We start from the raw sequence: 19,489 nt of genomic DNA on the forward strand, positions 1-19,489 counted from the left end.
TTTAGATGTTAGATGGATAGTGTAAGCCAAAACAATAGATACACAAAAAAAAAAAAAATCAAAATAGAGAAGATGAGAAAACCTATTTTGGACTATAAATCTGATTGAATAGGGATAGGTTCCTTTTGAAATTCAATCTTACTTGAAATTGATAACTGAAATATTAGAGGGATAGATTAAGGACAAAATTTTGGGGAATGAGAAAGGTCTGTTTTTTAGTTTCAAAGTAAAAATTAAATGGTTAAGTATCATTAAAAAAAAAAAGGATTTTTCTTTTAATAAAAGAGTAGGGAGATATTGGAAATAAGTAAAGTAATGTTATTAGTTAAGTAATTTTTCCTATTATAATAGCCAATTATTGTAAACTTCAATTTGAATAATTTCTCATCTATAAATAATCATGGTCTTACATTATTTTGTTTATAAAGTACTATAGATTGAAGTAATATGAGAAGTATTATATTTTGTTTATATTGAAATTGATGTAGTAAAAAAGAAAATCGACATTTTCTATCTTCTTTTTGGGCCGGGTCACATGTGGACCAGGCCTTGTAAATAGATGTTGTTGCTTTTCAAAATAGGGCCTTAGAGCTCAATCTTTGATTTTTTTAAAAGGAAAAGAGAGAGTTGGAATAAAACGAATATTTTAAATGTTTAATTAATTTTTTTTTTTTTATATATATATATATAAAAGTAGTTATATGTTTAAGAAAAATGCTTTAACAGTAGAACTTTGAACTTTTAACTAATTCAATTTTTTTTAGATGTTTGATGTTATTGAACTGTTATATATATGTTGTTGCTTTTCAAAATAGGCCTTAGAGCTCAATCTTTGATTTTTTTTAAAAGAAAAAGAGAGAGTTGAAATAAAAAAAATATTTTAAATGTTTAATTAGTTTATATATATATATATATATATAAGTATTTATATATTGAAGAAAAATGCTTTAACAGTAGAAGTTTGAACTTTTAACTAATTCAATTTTTTTTGAGATGTTCGATGTTATTGAACTGTTATATTTTAAAAAAGATAAATTAAAAGATATACAATTAAATTAATGTGGATAGCATCTACATTGAGTTTTAAACTGTTATACATCATAAGTAGCTATTTTTCTTATTAACAAATATGACTTTTTCTTTTTTGATCAGAATTCTCCGAATTCAGATTTTTACTATAATTTTTTTTATAAAAAGTATTTTCTACCAATAATGTTTATATAACATAAATTTAAAATAGTCAACTTTAATACGAAAAAAGAAAACAACTAAAAAGTAGACAAGTGTCCTCATCTTTTAGCCGAAAAAGAGGAATTTATTACGTAAACACCAGGAAATTCTTAAAGTGCTATGTTTCTTCTACCTTTAAATTATTATAGTTCACATATACGTGGCCAAAGAAAATAATTACAAATTGTTTAGTGGATTGATTGATCTCTTATTAATTAATTAAATCAAATGACTAATTATGGGAGTAATGATTATTTACTTCTTTGGGCAATATACGATAAATATGCTTAGCATTATCAATAATTTTACTTGTAAACTAATCTTGTCATACTTTCCATATCTGGTCGAACTGATTATTTTTTTTTTAAACATTTAATACTTCACTTCACTTCTCAGTATTTAAATGATAATGATGTATTGGATTCAATTCTTAAAAATTGCAAATTTACACAAAGGTGGTAATTAATAAAAAAAAGTAATGTTAAATGACCAGAAAAATTTAATCAGAAGTATAAAAAGTTTATAATGTCTTTTTTATTTTAAAATAAACTGATTTTTTTATTTTTTAATTAAAGAATATTAAAGTTAAAAAAGTAAAAATATTAATAAAAAATAGTTTATAGTGTTAATATGTTATTTTCACCATTGTAGCCAAATTATTGCCAAGGTTTCTTTGGCAAAAAGGATTTTTCCTAATCAAAATTATCAATAATTATTTTTATAATCAACATATCAAATATACACATAACAAATAAAAGTTAACGATAAAGCTTTTATTAATATAAAAATATTCTCGTAAAAAATTAGAATAACTTGAATATAAAAAACGAAAAACTAAAGGTTAATCTGCACACATTTCTAATTATATTATCACTATTGAAAATAATCTTTCTAACTCGTATAAATATAAAGGTAAAACATATACATATCAAATGTATTGTTGTTGAGTATTATTTTTGTTGCTCACTTTTAATTGTTATAATTTTACTTTTTAGATTTAAATTATATTTTACAATATATTTTTTTATCATATAATATATAAGAAATTATAATTTATAATATTTTTTATATAATTTCTGAATATCTAATTTTCTTTGTTTAAAATAATAAATAATATAATCTATAAAAAGTTAATCCAATTGTATATCGAAAAAATTTAAGATAACAAATCAAAGTGGACGGAAGAAATAAAAAGATAGAAAAAGAGTAGAGAATTTGGAAAGCACAACATTGATGGTGATGAGGGACGAAAAAATTAAAAAAGAGAGAGAAAAAAACGCTACGTGTTACAAACTAGGCATAGCTATGTACGTATAGGGAAGAGAGAGAAAAAAAATGAAAAATCAGAAATGCGTACAATTATAAAAGCACCTAATTCCAATGGTGAAATATCACACTCAGTATTATTACTAAGCTTTATTGAAAAAAAATGGAGGAATTGGAGAAGAAGAATATTACTAGTATGAAGGAAGAAGAAGCAGAAGAAGAAATTGATAATAGTTTTGTACCTGTTTATCACTCTTTTGCTTCTAAAAATTATCATTCTCACCTTGTTTCTGATGATTATTTGTCGATTTTAGCATCCAAAGATGGCGATTTTCTCCTTTCTCCCACCGGAGCTCAGGTATGATTTGCGTTTTTGTTGTTGAAATAAACTATTAACTGAATACAGCGAAAACTGTAGCTTATATCCTATAACAGTAGCATTACGGCGAAAAATTAACTTACAGAGTTTGCGTATAATGTTGTTGTTGGTGATGAGATGGATACGATTCCTTTTCATTAAACTATGAGTCTCGGGTTTGAGTTTCGAGTATGAGAAAGAATGTGATAGAGAGTGTTTAACGGGTGCCGATTCAAATTAATGGAGATCTATGGAAACTGAAGGGCTCAGATTCGGCTCTGATCCCTTGTACACTTATTAGGAAAATAGAATTAATTATCATTTATCAATGGGAATTCAAGTGTATATGAAATGAAATTTACATATTTGAAAACTACAAGTAGAAGCCTAATAGTTACATTGATTTGAGGAAGTGAATATGTATTCTTTAAGTTATAATCTTTTTGTTCTAAGTAGCACTTGAGAAAGCACGAATGTAGATCTCGAATTACGATCTACTTTAGATGATTTGAATTAGGACATGTTGGTATCTCAAAGTAACAATAGTAAATGGACTAATGTAAATTTGATATCTTTGGTATGACCATTATCTAATTGGAGAGTTACAACTCGAAACATTGTTAAGCTGCAATTGGTGTAGTTATGGTCCGCGATTTGTTAGTATCTTGAATTTTGCACTATAGGCGTATATGATAGCATCCCCTTTTATGTATCCGTTCTCTATTGATGTAAAAGGTCCATTTCTCTCCGGACATGATAGTCTGCGTGCGTGTGTGTGTGTAATCGTTAAACTCAATGCGATGATCTTATCTTTTGCTCCATTGGAATAATCTTACATGTACTTTAATGATGTAGTGGTTGTGTTGGTGAATGACGCAGGTGAAAGTTTCGGAACTTGAGGGCAAAGTTGTTGGCCTTTACTTTTCAGCTAACTGGTATTCACCATGTACGAAGTTTACAAACCTGTTAGTCAATGTGTATCAGCAGCTTAAGGAATGCAGCAATATCAATCTCGGTTTCGAAATCGTCTTTGTTTCGTCTGATGAAGACTTAAATGCCTTCAATACTTATAGGTCATCAATGCCTTGGCTTGCAATTCCTTTCTCTGATTTGGAAACAAGAAGAGCCCTTACCCAAAAGTTTGATGTCGAAGGTATCCCTTGTTTGATAATTCTACTACCTAACGATGACAAATTAGACACTGCAGTTATTAAAGACGGAGTTGAACTCGTGTATCGATATGGAGTGCAAGCTTTTCCGTTTACCAAAGAAAGGTTGGACGAGTTACGAAAGAAGGAGAAGGAGAAACGTGACAACCAGACCTTGAGCAGTTTGCTAACACACGATGCCAGAGATGTTCTTTCGGGGCATCCTAGTCCTAAACAAGTGAGTCAGTCTTTCATACATGAATAGATTGTGAAACGTAGTGCCTCTTGATTACAACTTGTTACATGTTAAATGCGTACTCGAGATATCCACCACTTCTATTGTGCATACTTCTATACATTTCATTTTGTAGGTGTCTGTTGCTTCTTTAAAGGGGAAAACAGTTGGACTTTACTTCTCAGCACAATGGTGCAATCCTGCGAAAAAATTTACTCCGAGGTTAATTTCAGTCTACAAAAAGATTAAGCAGCAGCTAGAGGGAAAGGATGATGAGGATTTCGAGATAGTGTTCGTATCAAGTGACCATAACCAAGTTGATTTCACAACGTATTTCGAGACCATGCCCTGGCTAGCAATCCCATTTGATGATCCAACAATCAAAGCTCTAGCTAAGTATTTTGATATCCGCGGGATTCCGAGCCTAGTGATATTGGGCCCTGATGGTAAAACGGTGACCAAACAAGGTATGTAGTATTATCACGTGTTACCATCTCATTTGAAAGCTTTCATTACTTGATGTTATGTCTCAACAGGTAGGAGCCTCATCAACTTATACAAAGAGAACGCTTACCCATTCACAAAGACTAGAATAGATATATTAGAGAAGCAAATGGATGAAATAGCAAAAGGCCTTCCTAAGACAGAGAACCATTCGGGCCATCGACACGAGCTCACTTTAGTACCAGAGGGCCATGGCGGTGGAGCTTTTATCTGTTGTGATTGTGATGAACAGGGCTATGGATGGGCTTACCAATGCCTTGAGTGTGGCTATGAGGTACATCCCAAGTGTGTGAAGCCCGTTCGCCGCGACCCAGAAAACTAAGTTATTGGGCTGATCTTAGGTTCTTACATGTTATATGTAGAGATAAATAGGTAAAAGGATACCATAATGTATAATTGGGTATAAATCATGTCTTAATGACATGTTATTGTGAATTTTTAATGGGCCTTTGTTTATGGATCTCACAACTTGTAGTTGTTGGTTTGAGAAGTCATCAGATATGAGCCTTAAGAAAATCACAAATGTACATAAAAATGTTTTTATAATACTCCAGGATGAGTCATTATCATTCTTTGTGCTATTATGATAAACATGTTATGAAGAATGAAGCCCCATCTCCACCAACCCACACCCCATACTCTTACACCTCAGTTTCATAGTATTTATCAAAATTATATATAAATATTTTTAGAACGATATTTATTATTTATATATAGGATATGAGAAAATTCACTTACTTTCTCAAAAAGTATTTTTCTTGAACATTTTCCATGAGTAGTGAAGTTAGTCGCTCAATTAGTTTGACTTAAGTTGATTGGTGATGTATGATTTACTTTTTTTTATTTCATTTGAAAAGAAATGTCCTTTTTAAACAGTTTTTTAAATTTTAATTTTTTCACTTGACATGTTTAAGAATTAAAGTGAATTTTGATATATTTGACAAATCTTCAATTTCAATTCACAAGATTTAAAATTTTGTCTCTAGTAAAAATAGGTCAAACAAATTGAAACGAAGAAAATGTATTAAAAGTAATCAATATTAACCATTTGATTGTTATAATTTATGAAGAATTTTGTCATCTAATTCAACACGTTAAAGTAACGACTGGAAAGTTCAAAATCATTTCTTTCTTTTCATATAGATACAACTTTTAACACAGTAGTTCAAAAATACTAGATGTGACATTTTTATAATTTTCTGAATTCCCTAATTTGAATTTTTTATTGCATTCGATCTATTAATCAATAATATACATCATGTATTATGAAGTCTCAAGTGACAAAAAATAATTAGTAATTCTTTTGTATGTGTTTAAGCTTTCGTAAATAAAGTTATCTGTTACATATGTTAGTGATAAATAACAAATATACAATAAAATTAGTTGAGATACTTATGATAATATGAATAGAGTTACTCGATATCCGTAAGGGAAAAACCAACGTCTGGTCCACGTCTTGTTCACATTTCAGTTTGTATAAACCGTAAGCTAGCTAAAAAAGTAAGAATAAACCAAAAACAGAGCAACAAAATATCCAAAAGTGACACGGCAAAGCTAAAGCAAAGCACCTCTAAAAGCTAAACAGTCTGTTGCAAAAATCACAAAAATCTCCATCAAAAACATTCTCAATATGAATTAAAATACTCAACACCCTTTAAATATCCATCAAAATCCACAAATCTTTCTCTCAAACCAAAAAAAAAAAAAATCTCCTTTTTCTCAAAAAAATAAATAAAAATAAAATCATCAATGGGTCTCTGTTTTACTAAAGAATGTTGTTGTCCACATTATAGAGATGTACCAATTTCATCATCCCCTGAATATAATCCAATTCCAGTATCATCTCAAAAATATCCACAAAATTCGATACCAGAACCAACACCAACACCAGCACCAGCACCAGCACCAGTACCAGCACCGACTTTTATGCCAAATCAAATTGGTTCAATATTAGGAAAACCATATGTAGACATAAAAACACTATATGATCTTGATAAAGAATTGGGAAGAGGTCAATTTGGGATAACCTATCTTTGTAGTGATAAATCAAGTGGATTGAAATACGCATGTAAATCGATTTCAAGGAGGAAATTGGTAACACAAAAGGATATTGAAGATGTTAGAAGGGAAGTTACAATACTTCAATATTTAAGTGGACAACCAAATATTGTTGAATTTAAAGGTGCTTATGAGGATAAAAATAATCTACATTTGGTTATGGAGTTGTGTAGTGGTGGTGAACTTTTTGATAGGATTACAGCAAAAGGGAATTATTCAGAAAAAGAAGCTGCAAGAATTGGAAGACAAATAGTGAATGTGGTTCATGTTTGTCATTTTATGGGAGTTATGCATAGAGATCTTAAACCTGAAAATTTCTTGATGGTTAGTAAAGATGATGATTCTCCATTGAAAGCTACTGATTTTGGGCTCTCTGTTTTCATTGAAGAAGGTTAGTTTGTTGAAAATTTTTCTCTTTTAGTCTTGACAAGCTACTGGTAGCGTTGTTGTAACGTGACTGGGTCTGTTGTGTTAGCTGTGAAAATAATTTCGATAGAAACATAGGGTAAACCTGCATACAATAGATACTTGTGCTCTATCCCCGTACATAACAGAAACTTAGTGCACTGAACTGTTCTTTTATCTTTTTTATTATCAATATTTTCACTCAAAGTTATTTCCTTCTACTTCCTTTTCCATTTTGACCTTGATTTTAAATTAGGGTTCATACATGTGAGGTAAAATATTTTCTAACGAAGGTGATTAGGTTCGTATCCTTGAGCCTCCTCTATATATCACAATTCTTGTTAGGTTTCTATATTTGTTCACTTCCCACATTAATCATGTGATATTATTTGTTTTTGCCGAGCCTGATCTATGACATGAATGTCTTTGATTGGATGTTATGTGATAACTACTTTGAACAATAAGCTTGATTACAAGGCTCGATATGAGAGTTGATTTTTCAGATGATTACTTAACTTAGTTATTATTATTTTAGAAAGTTATTTTTTTTATTTCAACTTTTTTTTCGATAAAAAAATAACTTGCTAAAATAATAAATACTATTAATTAAAAAATCAACTCTTGAATACAGTCTTTTAAATTTTCAGAATAATTGATGATAATGTTAATTAGAGCAATAGTGAGTCTAGTGACCATATAAGTTAAGTTTGATTACTTTGTTGAATGAGTCATGATTAGTCACTCAAATTCTTTAATTTTATTAAATTATTGTCCTCTGGTCTTTTTTTTATTTGTTTTTTTAAGGTTTTAGCACAACACACTTATTAAAAAGCCTATTTTAAAACCCTAGGCTTATTAAAAAGCCTATTTTGATTAAGACTTATTAAACATGATATAAAAAATGAAAAACGAACACATACTTTTATTTTATTTCATCAAAATAAGTTTATATCAGAACTAAAACTCGAGACTTCTATGGAGACTTATGACTTACTGCTCATTTACGCGGTTTATAGTTTACAAAAATCATGAAACATGAATTGTTGCAATTGAGAAAAATAAAATAAAAGTGTCAATTTGATGGAACAACGTTATAGACTTTGGTCTTGTGTTTACAAGACTTTATATATGTGGATGGTTGACCTAGTCAATTGAAAGTAACAGGTCAATGAATATTTTCTTCATGTTCCCGTGTAAAACCTGTAAACACAATGAATATAGTCATGATGATTAAATCATCGTCAGTCGTGGTTTGATTAAACACGAAATTTTTTAAAAACTAATAATAAAACTTACTTAGGCCTATCATTTTGGTATAATACGTAAATATATTATATTTAACTTGGTTTCAGGCTCCCAGCTAGCAATTATGACTTTTAATTTTAAATGTGTACAAATAGACACTTAAACGTGTATACACATTTGTCCTATATGATAATTTTGTGTTTTACGTGACGTCCTACATGTATTATAACATGTAAGACACGTGTATTTATTTGATCAATTTTATACAAGTTTAAATATCTATTTGTAGAAATCTAAAATTGAAGGACATAGATGTAACCCAAAGTCAAATTAAACGATATATTTTTATGTATTATGATGCTTTTTATTTAGTTTTTCTTGGTTGTAAAAGAAGGAACTTTATATCAAGTGGTTTAAAAAAATAATATTGGGTGGGACATAAGTCATAACTTTGGTACGTATTGTTCACAAAGTTGTCATATACACAATTTTATGACCGGTTTGTTCACTTTTGTACAAAAGGGAATTAACAAAACTTGATCTTGCTCAATCTTTCATATGTTTTGAGGTTTTGCCGGACCGTAATATTCATTCTACCTATCTTGTTAAATTATTTATAAGTTTTATCGAACTGGCAAAATGTAGCAATATATAATGGACATGTTTATAAAGTTGGATCGAATTCAACAGACATATAAAAATGTTAATGATTTTGATTATCTTCGGATATTAAACTTGCAATAAGAATTACATTTTCGCGAATTTATTATTTTGTAGGAAAAATTTACAAGGATATTGTTGGAAGTGCATATTATGTTGCCCCTGAGGTGTTGAAGCGCAAGTATGGGAAGGAGATAGATGTGTGGAGTGCTGGAGTTATTTTGTACATCTTATTAAGTGGATTCCCTCCCTTCTGGGCTGGTTAGTACACTTCCTTTCGCCGTAAAATTCACATGTATTGTCACTTGTCGTAGGGTTTCAAATTTCGTAAATATAACTCGAAACATCATGACAATAGCTATTTTTCAGTGACGGAGACAAAAAATGACATGTAAAGTTATTTTTACTTTTTTTTTTCCTACAATGATATGTTCTTAGGTAGAGTAGTTGCAAACTACTTTGTGAAGAAACTCATGGTGAGTTTTAACTAATTCTCTATATTGACGGTGTACTATCAGGTCGCCTAAAAGATAATTACTTGTAGCTAAGGTGTCGATTTTGATGCACTAGTCTTTTGTTTTAATAGATAATTCTCTCTGTAGTTTTAATATTTTCTTTTATATTATTTTTTTATACGTAGATCAACTGAACAAAATGTATTAAAATGTCACACCTCTACTCTTTTAGTATATCGTTTGTAATTATTAGCTTCCGCATGATGCTCTGTGATTATCTAATGTTCTGTTTTCTTGTACATGTACATCAGAGACTGAAAAGGGCATATTTGAAGAAATTGTTAAAGGCCAATTGGATTTTGAATCATCTCCATGGCCTTCTATCTCTACCTCAGCAAAGGATCTTGTGAGGAAAATGTTAACAATGGATCCTAAAAAACGAATCACTGCAGATGATGCCCTCCGTAAGTACAGATACATCTCGATATGTATTAATTTTCACCGTATAATCACTAAATGTTGAATTGATAATGAAATCATTTTGATAATGTATGATGCCAGAACATCCGTGGCTTATGAAAGACGGTGAAGCATCAGACAAGCCTATTGATAGTGCTGTTTTATCAAGGCTGAAGCAATTTAGAGCAATGAACAAGATGAAGAAACTCGCGCTTAAGGTACTGCAGAGTAACATGTACTCCCTTCGTTCCAGTTTATGTGACACATTTTCGTCCTGATACTGAAAATATATATAAAATTTGCTTGATAGGTTATCGCGGAGAACTTATCAGAAGATGAAATCAAGGGACTGAAGCAGATGTTTAATAACATGGATACTGATGGGAGCGGTACAATCACATACGAAGAACTGAAAACAGGGCTATCTAGGCTAGGATCAAAGCTTACTGAATCTGAAATAAAGCAATTGATGGATGCAGTAAGAATGTTTAGGTTTATTTGTGTCAATTTTATTATAATGTATACATTTTTTGCATTACATTTTCGTCGATTGCAGGCGGATGTTGATAACAGTGGGACGATAGACTACATCGAGTTCATTACTGCTACTATGCATCGACACAAACTCGAAAGAGAAGAGAATTTGTACAAGGCTTTCCAGTTTTTTGACAAAGATAGTAGCGGGTATGTATCTTTATCTGCAAATACAGTCGAACCTCTCTGTAACAACGTTGTTTTTGTGTGGATTTTTTTAAGCTGCTGTTATTGAGAACATATAATACAACATAACATAAAAAAATCCATTATAGTGAAATGTTATTCGTGAGAATTGTACATGATTCTTGGTTTGATTCAACTGTTTTTTCGGGTTTTCTTTTAACAGATTTATCACAAGAGATGAACTTAGACACGCGATGGAAGAATATGGAATGGGGGATGAAGCTACAATAGATGAAATCCTAGATGATGTTGACACAAACAAAGTTAGTCAATTCTCTTATGATTCTTCTACTTTTTTTACTTTGCAACAAAGTTTTGTTATATAATTTCTGTTTTCATATATGTAGGATGGGCTGATTAACTACGATGAGTTTGTCGCGATGATGAGGAGAGGAACTGTTGATGAAGTGAAGCCAAGATGAAAAAGTTGAAATTTTTTTCATCTATATGGTAGAGTTGCAAGCATTTTCCTTGAATAAGATCACCTCCTGTTGTGTAAAAATTGTAATAAAAGTTTGGAGAGGAGTGTTCAGTTCTTTGTACAACCAGAAACTTATTTGAGTGATAAAAAAATGTAATGAAGTGCACTTTTGCTTTAAGCTTTTACCAATGTAAAATTAAGTGAAAGTTAAATAAAAATACATAACAAAATCATGTTTAATTTAAGATCATATGTTGCTCGTATTCTTTAAAAATATTATAATATTATGTTGACAGATTAACATGAATTACAGTGAGATAATTTAATTCTCAACCCTTAATCATAGACATCGAGTTTAATGTCTAGTCCTTTGTGAATCCATATTTAGTCCACTACAATGCTAAAAGAAAAAAAAAACCTCTACCTAAACGACACCGCTTTGTTTCATATCTTCTTTTTCACCTGTTCTGAGAATAACGCTAATCCTTTCCATCCTCACGGGACATTGGCGATGGGAGCACTCAACACTACGTCGTTCTCTTTGCTTCCACAAAACCCAAAACCAATTTCTCTTTCTAGGGTTTCAAGCTTCATTTGCAGAGCATTTACCAAATTTCCCGGAGACTCAGATTCCGACGACTCACCGGATGAAATTCCCGGACGGAGGTCCAATTACTCCGGCGTCAAGCTCGAAGAAACAGTTGATAGCAAAACCGGAAAGCTCCGACTAGATTCATGGGTCAGTTCCCGGATCGACGGAGTTAGTAGAGCTCGTGTTCAGTCTAGCATCCGCTCTGGTCTTGTTTTCGTCAATGGACGCGTCACTGATAAGGTCCCACTGCTTTACACTCAAAAATTATGTATGTAGCAAAAAAGAATTTGAAATAATATTACTATCAATCTTTCAATAATATTTGTTTTGCTGGTTTTAAGCTTGATACGAAGTTTAAGAGGTAAAGAGACTTTCAAATGTAGTAGAATGTACCAAAATATCATTTAAGTTCGTGTCAACATGTCAAGTGAAAAATTGAAATTAAGTCGTAAGAAAAGCATTTCAACTTGATATTTGAAGTCATTTCAATGGCTTAAAATTTTGGATTTTTCTCAGTTTTGTTGGTAAAGATTTGTTTTTTTACTTTGCAGGTTTCACATATGGTAAAAGGTGGAGATAAGGTTGATTGTACAATAGCTGATTTGAAGCCTTTAAGAGCTGAACCAGAGGATATACCATTGGATATAGTGTATGAAGATGACCATGTTCTTGTTGTTAACAAGCCTGCTCACATGGTAAGTTCTAGAATAATCTACTTTCCTCCGTTTTAATTTGTTTGTCTGATTTTGACTTGGTACGGATGTGGTGAAAAAAAGAAGGAGACACTTTTTGAAACGGAGAAAGTAGTTGTTTTGGGCTTTGTTATGCATCTTTCTTTGATGGAACATCAATTTGCTTTTTTAGCATGTAAATGTAGATATTCAAGCATTGGACCACGGTGGAATCACCTACCGTAGTTCTTTTTTATGGTGTCTTGTTTGATTAACCATATAGATACTCATTGTTAATCTGGAAGAGAACTTTGATTCATGAAGTTTGACGTAATAGTTCCTTTTCTGGATGTCAGTGTACTTGAACCATTTTCTTAGTTCTAGTAGTGATACAGATTGATTGAAATTAACAACACGGATGTTTGAACTACTAATTGACTGTTATAAAAATGTTCAATAGGATTTTTGTTTTGATACAGGTTGTTCATCCTGCTCCAGGAAATGCTACTGGAACACTTGTAAGCGGAATTCTTCATCACTGCAGTCTTCCTACTGTTTCATTTCCGGGTGAGGAAGTGCTTTCTGATGGGGAAGATGCTTCTGATGATGAGTTGAACATGTTTTCTGCCTATCGAAGCCCTAATTATGATGACTCTTCTGTTATGTGTGAGTCATCTGTTCGGCCAGGAATTGTGCATAGGTTAGACAAAGGAACAAGTGGATTGCTTGTTGTAGCGAAGGTGATTCCTACTTACAGGCTCTGAAGATGGGTAATTCATGTCTAGATATCTCCTTTACCTTTTGAGAAAATTGTGCTTGTGATACTAGATTTATCTTGCTTAATTTAAATAATCTTTGATGTTGTCCTACAGAACGAGCATTCCCTTGCCGATCTAGCTGAGCAGTTTAAGAAACATACCATTAAGAGAGTATATGTCAGCATTACTTGTGGGGTACCAGCTTCAGTCGCAGGACGCGTTGATATTCCAATTGGTCGTGATTCTAATAACAGAATCCGTATGGCTGCTATCCCTGGAACACCTAAAAGTGGAAAATCCCGTCATGCTGTCAGTAGGTGCTGGAAACTCTTTCATGCTTTGTTTTCTTTGCAATGCGTTAATCAGTATTTGAATGTCAAATTCCACAGCTCCTCCTCAACCACACACACATCGCACGATCACCCCAAACCAATGTGTAAGTCCTTATGGAAAAGGTCTACTTGCTTCTCTTCAATCAAGTAATATTTTCAGGTATAAAGTAATCGAAAAACTTGCTGGGGGTAGCTCGGCATTGGTTGAATGGAGGCTAGAAACTGGTCGCACTCATCAGGTACACAATATCACATGGACTCTTAGTTACTCATGACAAATTTTCACTCTTCTGCCTAAACATTGTTACTTCATTCTTTGCATCTTGATATACTACATTCTTTCAAATCTCAAACATATGTGCTTCAATCTTTCTAGCCCTGTTATACTTAGCATTTGGTTTAATGAAACAGATACGTGCTCATGCAAAGCACCTAGGTATACCTCTTATGGGTGATGAAGTGTACGGAGGTACGAAGAACATGGCCCTTTCACTTCTTCAGCCTAAAACACCACCAATGTTTCATGGGAAACTTTCACAATTGGTGTCTCAAATTGACAGACCTTGCCTCCATGCTTTAACCCTCGGGTAAACATTTAATATGATGTTGCATCAATTCAGCATGACTAGATACATTTACTCGTATCACTAGTGATATGTGAATTGATTTGCAGATTTAGGCATCCATTCACAGGCGAGAATCTACACATTACGCGGTTACCCCCTCCTGATTTTGCTGAGATATTAAGCGAGCTACGTGCCATTAACACTGAGAAGGTAACTCATCCAAACTACTACTAATACTAATAATCCCAATCCTCAGCTCACATTTGGTGCTGTGAATAATTTACTTTCAGGTTTTATGAATTCAACACAACATGATACATTGTTTTGATTGAATGTCCATGTAAAAGGAGCAGCTGATTCTTTGATACTTAGATCAACTAAATTTTCTCATACGCTGACATCTGAACACAGTTGTGATAATGTAATAGATAGCTATAATGAGTTTATTCTTGTCTTGTTATATTGTTAAATTACTCTCCTATATTTAATCAGCAGAAGTCGAGAAGGCGACACCTGAAGAAGTATCACTAGTTTTCCTATTTGAACTATCAAATATTTGTGTTTTCACCTAAACTATTACCAACTATTTGTCAAAACACACCTTGAAACTAATGAATTTCCTTATACTTCTTGTGTGTTTTTGTACCGTTATCTCTATCTTTTCCATTTTCCGTTACACATACATTTTTGATGATGAAGTATAAAGAGACGCGAGGTTACAATTATAACCCAAGAAGAAACAACATCACAGTTCATCAGTCTATTAAACCAAGCACCATGCAATAGAAAACATAATTCAAACTCTGATTTCTGATACATTTGGCCGCTAACTATTCTGACCTAACTAAACTACCACAACGGTATATTCAGAAACCACAAATATTCATTAGTTCTTCAAAACCGGCAAGCAAATGGCCTGCGTATATGTTAATGGAAGTCTGGCAAATAAGCATCACATCTGCCCCAGAAGTCTAAACAACCCAAGCAAGCACCATTCTCCACAACTACAATAAGGTTGGGATCTATTACGCCTTGTAACTCGTCCTAAATATCTGAAATGCAAGAAAAAGGTGTCAAACCAAAGAGAAATGCATTTTCCGTGAATGCAAGAACAGATCCTCTCACATTTTACCGCTAAAGTGCATACATTTGGATATAGAGCAAAATATATTAATTCTAAGAAAGTCATGCAATTTTGGTAGAATTGGAGATGGAGAGTTGACAATGAGTTAAGGCCCTAACTCAGCCAGGATTTATATAAAATCCTAACATCTGTTTGTTGAATGCAAGACGAAAGCTTTCTTCTTCTCTGTGGCTATCAGAGTCAAAAAAATCAATTGCACTCAATTTGAAAGAGAGAGAGAGAGATTAAGTTGGTTTTTTTCTAAAAGATGGAAGCACTTGAGAATTTGATGCGATACTAGCATGAGGCCCCAACTGTCTCACAAGCCTATTTCATTGCTACCATAGAGGAATTGACAGAAATCGCAAGTGTTTGCAAGTAATCACAAGCATATAGGTAAACGGTTAGGGTTGTATTGATTATTAACTCGTTCATGTGCACAACATACTTCTCACGATACTTGAGACCATGTTCTAATCATCAATCAGCATATATCAAGAGAAAGTTGATAGTGAAGAGTTTTAAGCTAGATATTTGAAAATAATTTCCAAAATGGAGATACCTTTTTGAAAGAAAATTAGCTCTTGTATTCACCAACATGCATCCACTTGGTAGATGACCATTTGTTCCCTTTAATCACAGGGCAACCACCTGGAATAAAATTGTTAAGTTGCACAGATCAAAGCTGTTAGAAGACTCAAAGAAAAAACTAGTTCTTTTAGAGGGTAAAATCAGACATTCACTGCCCAAGACAACAAGACACGGACCAAATTAAGAGTTTGCTAGCGGTAAACTTGCATCTTTTTCTATAGGAGTCCTTCTAGGGAAGGAAGGGAAGGAGAAACATTTTACATTAAATAAGGTTTAAAGGGTGTTAATAGTAGGAGAGATTAAGGAGAACAAGAAGCACCATGCAGACTTGACGGATCCAAAGTAGCATCAGGCCGCATGCTCCAGAAAAGCAAAGCATCGCCCATCTTTGGTTTGACAGAGAGGCCCCCTTTGGCACATTCTGACAACTCATTCCACCCAGGACTAGAACTGAAGTTTCCCTTTGCTGCTGGAAAAACAGTCTCACCTCCTTCTTCAACATCTGATCTGCATATGCCCCAGATAAGCAAATTATACAATCAATCTGTGTATTCATTATGGATGCAACTTAGATAAAAATCAGAACTTCTACCATATTTATCATATAATTATTTGAGGAATTATAAGCCTTACAGATACATGAGAAGAGTAGCTATACGTTGGCCCCCATTTTTGGTGTTGAAGTCATCAAGGAAGTAGTCGTAATGAGGCTCATACTTCTGTCCAACTTCATAATGTAAGACTTGTAGACCTTCTCCATGTTCTGTAAACAAGCTAAGCTAATCAGGGAATTCACAAGGGAAGTAAAGCATAATTATGATCCTAACAGAGGATGAATACACGTCTGCATAGAATCAATCTTCATTAGTGAATCTGATAAACAAAAATAGAATCACCCACTCGCGTTTTTGTTTTGTGAAGAGGAAAATCAAACTAGTAATATCATATTTTGAAGGCCAGGCAAAAGAATAGCCTAAGATATCTCTAGACAGGACAATATACATTTAAGTTCTGCAACTAACATGAATAAAATGAAATTTAAATATCCTAAACCTCACTTGAGTTAAGCTTAACTACCTAAACCTTCGAAATTAAAGTAATAGAAAATTTTGAAATTTAATGATTACTACTTAAGAGGTTTTAAGTTTGCAACAGCCATTGCTTCTTATAAAAACAAATAAGGAACGTAATCGGAGAATGTTTCCCATTTATAATTTTTTAACAAGAACTCGTGGATGACAATGACAATGACAATAATAACGACAACAAAGAGTTCATACGCTATGATTTTTGTATGGTATCACACAGTCCTCATACCTGCAGGAATGAATGTATAATCTGCTATCCTCTTCTCAATATTTCTGATAATTTTATCTCGCCCCCTCCTCAAAAACATTCCCGAACTTGTACGAACCCTGTTATATGAAACTGTCTGAACATCAGTCCATAGAAAAAACCTATGTTGATCGGACTCTCCAAAAAATGATGCCGCTCAGATGTCGTATCTTACAAAAATGCACTACTTCTGAAGGATCTGACAAACATTCGGTTTCATTTTTGAAGAGTCCAAGCAACATAGGAAAAAACTATTCCCTCCTCCATCCTACTTTAGATGACACCATTTAACCCAGCATAAAAAATGTTAGTAAGATTTGTCTACTTTCTGATAGCAGTGGAAAACAGTAAGTAGCAATCGAAAAGTTAATACCTTAAGGAAAACATAGCTAAAATGTAGTTCTTATTCTGTGTAGAAGTTGCATAAAGTACTATTAAATAGGATGGAGGCAGACATCTTGAGGTGTCCTCAAACTGAAATAGTATCAGATATTGGTTTGGAATGAAGGGAAAAAAGAATTAAGTCTCTAAACCAAGCTACTAAAAGAAAATTATTATAGAATGACGAAAAGACTTCAAAGATGCTTGTTGTGGCAAACTGGCAATCAGTGAATGTAAAGAAATCATCAACTACAAACCTGCTATCTTTACTCTGACCGGTCTTGCTATCAACAACTGATGACTTCACCATGTGAGGCTTAGCTTGATTTATCAAGTATTCACATTCTTCCTTGGACTGTCGAAATGCAAACCACATTGTCAAATTCAAACTTTTTCATTTTACAATACCTTAGTGAATCACAAAAGAAAACATAGTTATAATTAGTATGATCTAACACACGTCCAGCCTCAAATTGGTCGGGTATACAATATGAATACTTTGGAACCATTATGATTTATTTTGGTCGGTCTATTCTAACACTAAATAACTAACCTTTCATACAAATGAGTGGTTCTATAAAATTAGCACGGGTGTTTCCCCGTGCCCCAAACAGATGTTTAAAACTGAGCTATACTCAAAATGGAGCCAAGCAAGCGTATGACTTTGCCTTTCCATTTGACCTCTTTTCCCACATGACTCGAAGTGCTCAGTGACAACCTCTCATTATCACCTCCTGCATCTCTTGCTACTAGTGTGATCGCACCAATCATGTTCAGGCAAGTTCACTACATCTCACCATACACGAGCATACAAATCCTTAACCAAATACCATAACTAATTTAATGTAACAACACTAGCTCACTGCTATGGATATCCTCATGCTAAATAATGAACCATCAATGCAAATGAGTAATACTATAAAACTAGAGGCTCCCAATATCCCACCCTTACATGAGCATATAAATTTCTAACCAAATACCAAACTAATGTGATGTAACCACAACAAAACCTTAGCTCACCTCTATGGATATTTTGCTAACAATTCCTTAGACAAGAACAAATTAACAAAATCAGACCAAAAATGTCTAAGAGTGACATGCTCACCAAGAAATTGTGGTAAACAAAAGCACGAGGCTCCCACGATAAGATCTCTGTCCATTGTTCCCCTCTTTTCCCCAGTCCGTCACCTTCCCCTCTGCAAATGAATTTTTTACTCAGAAATACAGCCCAACAAAAACTCATTGGATCGGCAGTAACAGTTATAACACACTCTAAGCATATAAAATCAGTGCAATTAACCAATTCTCTGAAATCCAAAACAATATACGTACATATCTAAGTTGAACCGCTTGAACTTGATGTGATCCTGAACAGTCGAAGACGACTCATCATCAGAACCAACAGGAAGATTAAAAATGCCAAGAGCGAGAAGCATTAGAAGCACAACTGTTAGCATCAGAAGCATCGAAAGTACTAAAACCACTGTCGATGATCTCTTCCCTTGATGCCGATTCAACCTCCCCTTCGCCATTGCTTCACTACAATCTTCACCGAAACCCTAGATTGATCAAATTTAATGCAGCATTCGTTTATCAAATAAGAGTATTTCCCGGCAACGGAGTTGCTTTTCCCGGTGAGAGTTCGTCGAACGGAAAAAATGAATCAGAGAAATTGAGAAAATCGTATAGGAAGTCTTATTTGACGATGAATTGTAAAAGGAATTTATATTTTTATGTATTTTTAGATTATACTGGAAGAAGATTAAAAATAACGGTTTACCTGAAATGACAAATTAGTCCTTTCTGTTGTTTTTTTCGAAATTACCTGATTGGGGACTGAGCTTTGGTATTTTGTTTAAAAAGGGATAAAAAAGCCCATGGTTTTCGAAAATAGAGCACACTGAATCTAATACTTTTAATTAGATTGATTACTTGATTAAGTCATAATTTTAATAGGATAAAGACATTGACGGTGA

The 19,489-nt window shown here is 32.9% G+C and overlaps 4 protein-coding genes across 5 annotated transcripts; 3 read left to right on the forward strand and 1 right to left on the reverse strand.

The window, feature by feature from the left end:
* Nucleotides 1–2,520: 2,520 nt before the first annotated feature.
* Nucleotides 2,521–5,346, forward strand: LOC107015554 (probable nucleoredoxin 2). Its single transcript, XM_015215865.1, has 4 exons — nt 2,521–2,854; nt 3,734–4,240; nt 4,374–4,704; nt 4,774–5,346. Exons 1-4 carry the CDS (start codon nt 2,660–2,662, stop codon nt 5,061–5,063), a joined length of 1,323 nt encoding a protein of 440 aa, XP_015071351.1. The 5' UTR covers nt 2,521–2,659; the 3' UTR covers nt 5,064–5,346.
* A 906-nt stretch (nt 5,347–6,252) lies between these two features.
* LOC107018053 (calcium-dependent protein kinase 29) lies at nt 6,253–11,407 on the forward strand. Its single transcript, XM_015218412.2, is given in 10 exon segments — nt 6,253–7,006; nt 7,009–7,059; nt 7,061–7,190; nt 9,227–9,370; nt 9,876–10,028; nt 10,126–10,241; nt 10,334–10,501; nt 10,580–10,707; nt 10,907–11,006; nt 11,091–11,407. Coding segments are annotated over 10 exon segments (1,581 nt in total). The 5' UTR covers nt 6,253–6,490; the 3' UTR covers nt 11,166–11,407.
* A 145-nt stretch (nt 11,408–11,552) lies between these two features.
* LOC107018054 (RNA pseudouridine synthase 2, chloroplastic) lies at nt 11,553–14,622 on the forward strand. 2 transcript variants are annotated; one of them, XM_015218414.2, is made up of 8 exons: nt 11,556–11,996; nt 12,308–12,451; nt 12,907–13,167; nt 13,300–13,502; nt 13,678–13,756; nt 13,929–14,104; nt 14,191–14,293; nt 14,374–14,622. In XM_015218414.2, the coding sequence occupies exons 1-8, from the start codon at nt 11,562–11,564 to the stop codon at nt 14,380–14,382; spliced, it is 1,410 nt and encodes a 469-aa protein (XP_015073900.2). In that variant the 5' UTR covers nt 11,556–11,561; the 3' UTR covers nt 14,383–14,622. The 2 variants fall into 2 exon arrangements, with proteins under 2 accessions (XP_015073899.2, XP_015073900.2); XM_015218413.2 differs by lacking the exon at nt 14,374–14,622 and having other exon boundaries at nt 11,553–11,996; nt 14,191–14,317.
* Nucleotides 14,623–14,811: 189 nt separating this feature from the next.
* Nucleotides 14,812–19,335, reverse strand: LOC107018055 (probable prolyl 4-hydroxylase 3). The gene is made up of 8 exons (XM_015218415.2): nt 18,846–19,335; nt 18,619–18,709; nt 17,771–17,868; nt 17,115–17,212; nt 16,431–16,560; nt 16,117–16,304; nt 15,769–15,857; nt 14,812–15,135 (listed from the first exon to the last, which is right to left on the reverse strand). Exons 1-7 carry the CDS (start codon nt 19,043–19,045, stop codon nt 15,784–15,786), a joined length of 879 nt encoding a protein of 292 aa, XP_015073901.1. The 5' UTR covers nt 19,046–19,335; the 3' UTR covers nt 14,812–15,135; nt 15,769–15,783.
* Nucleotides 19,336–19,489: the final 154 nt, after the last annotated feature.

Source organism: Solanum pennellii, chromosome 4 (genome assembly GCF_001406875.1).
Source record: "Solanum pennellii chromosome 4, SPENNV200".
In the NCBI taxonomy this organism is placed as follows: domain Eukaryota; kingdom Viridiplantae; phylum Streptophyta; class Magnoliopsida; order Solanales; family Solanaceae; genus Solanum; species Solanum pennellii.

What these genes read in the sequence shown, in the direction of transcription:
- LOC107018055 (XM_015218415.2), bottom strand. Translation starts at nt 19,045, where the DNA reads ATGGCGAAGGGGAGGTTGAATCGGCATCAAGGGAAGAGATCATCGACA. An exon ending in AAGCGGTTCAACTTAGATAT is followed by an intron (nt 18,710 to 18,845) that starts GTACGTATATTG and finishes ATTCATTTGCAG; the next exon opens with AGGGGAAGGTGACGGACTGG. An exon ending in TTGTTTACCACAATTTCTTG is followed by an intron (nt 17,869 to 18,618) that starts GTGAGCATGTCA and finishes GCATTTCGACAG; the next exon opens with TCCAAGGAAGAATGTGAATA.
- LOC107015554 (XM_015215865.1), top strand. Translation starts at nt 2,660, where the DNA reads ATGGAGGAATTGGAGAAGAAGAATATTACTAGTATGAAGGAAGAAGAA. An exon ending in TTTCTCCCACCGGAGCTCAG is followed by an intron (nt 2,855 to 3,733) that starts GTATGATTTGCG and finishes TGAATGACGCAG; the next exon opens with GTGAAAGTTTCGGAACTTGA. An exon ending in TAAAACGGTGACCAAACAAG is followed by an intron (nt 4,705 to 4,773) that starts GTATGTAGTATT and finishes ATGTCTCAACAG; the next exon opens with GTAGGAGCCTCATCAACTTA.
- LOC107018054 (XM_015218413.2), top strand. Translation starts at nt 11,562, where the DNA reads ATGCTAAAAGAAAAAAAAAACCTCTACCTAAACGACACCGCTTTGTTT. An exon ending in TTAACAAGCCTGCTCACATG is followed by an intron (nt 12,452 to 12,906) that starts GTAAGTTCTAGA and finishes GTTTTGATACAG; the next exon opens with GTTGTTCATCCTGCTCCAGG. An exon ending in TCCCGTCATGCTGTCAGTAG is followed by an intron (nt 13,503 to 13,677) that starts GTGCTGGAAACT and finishes TAATATTTTCAG; the next exon opens with GTATAAAGTAATCGAAAAAC.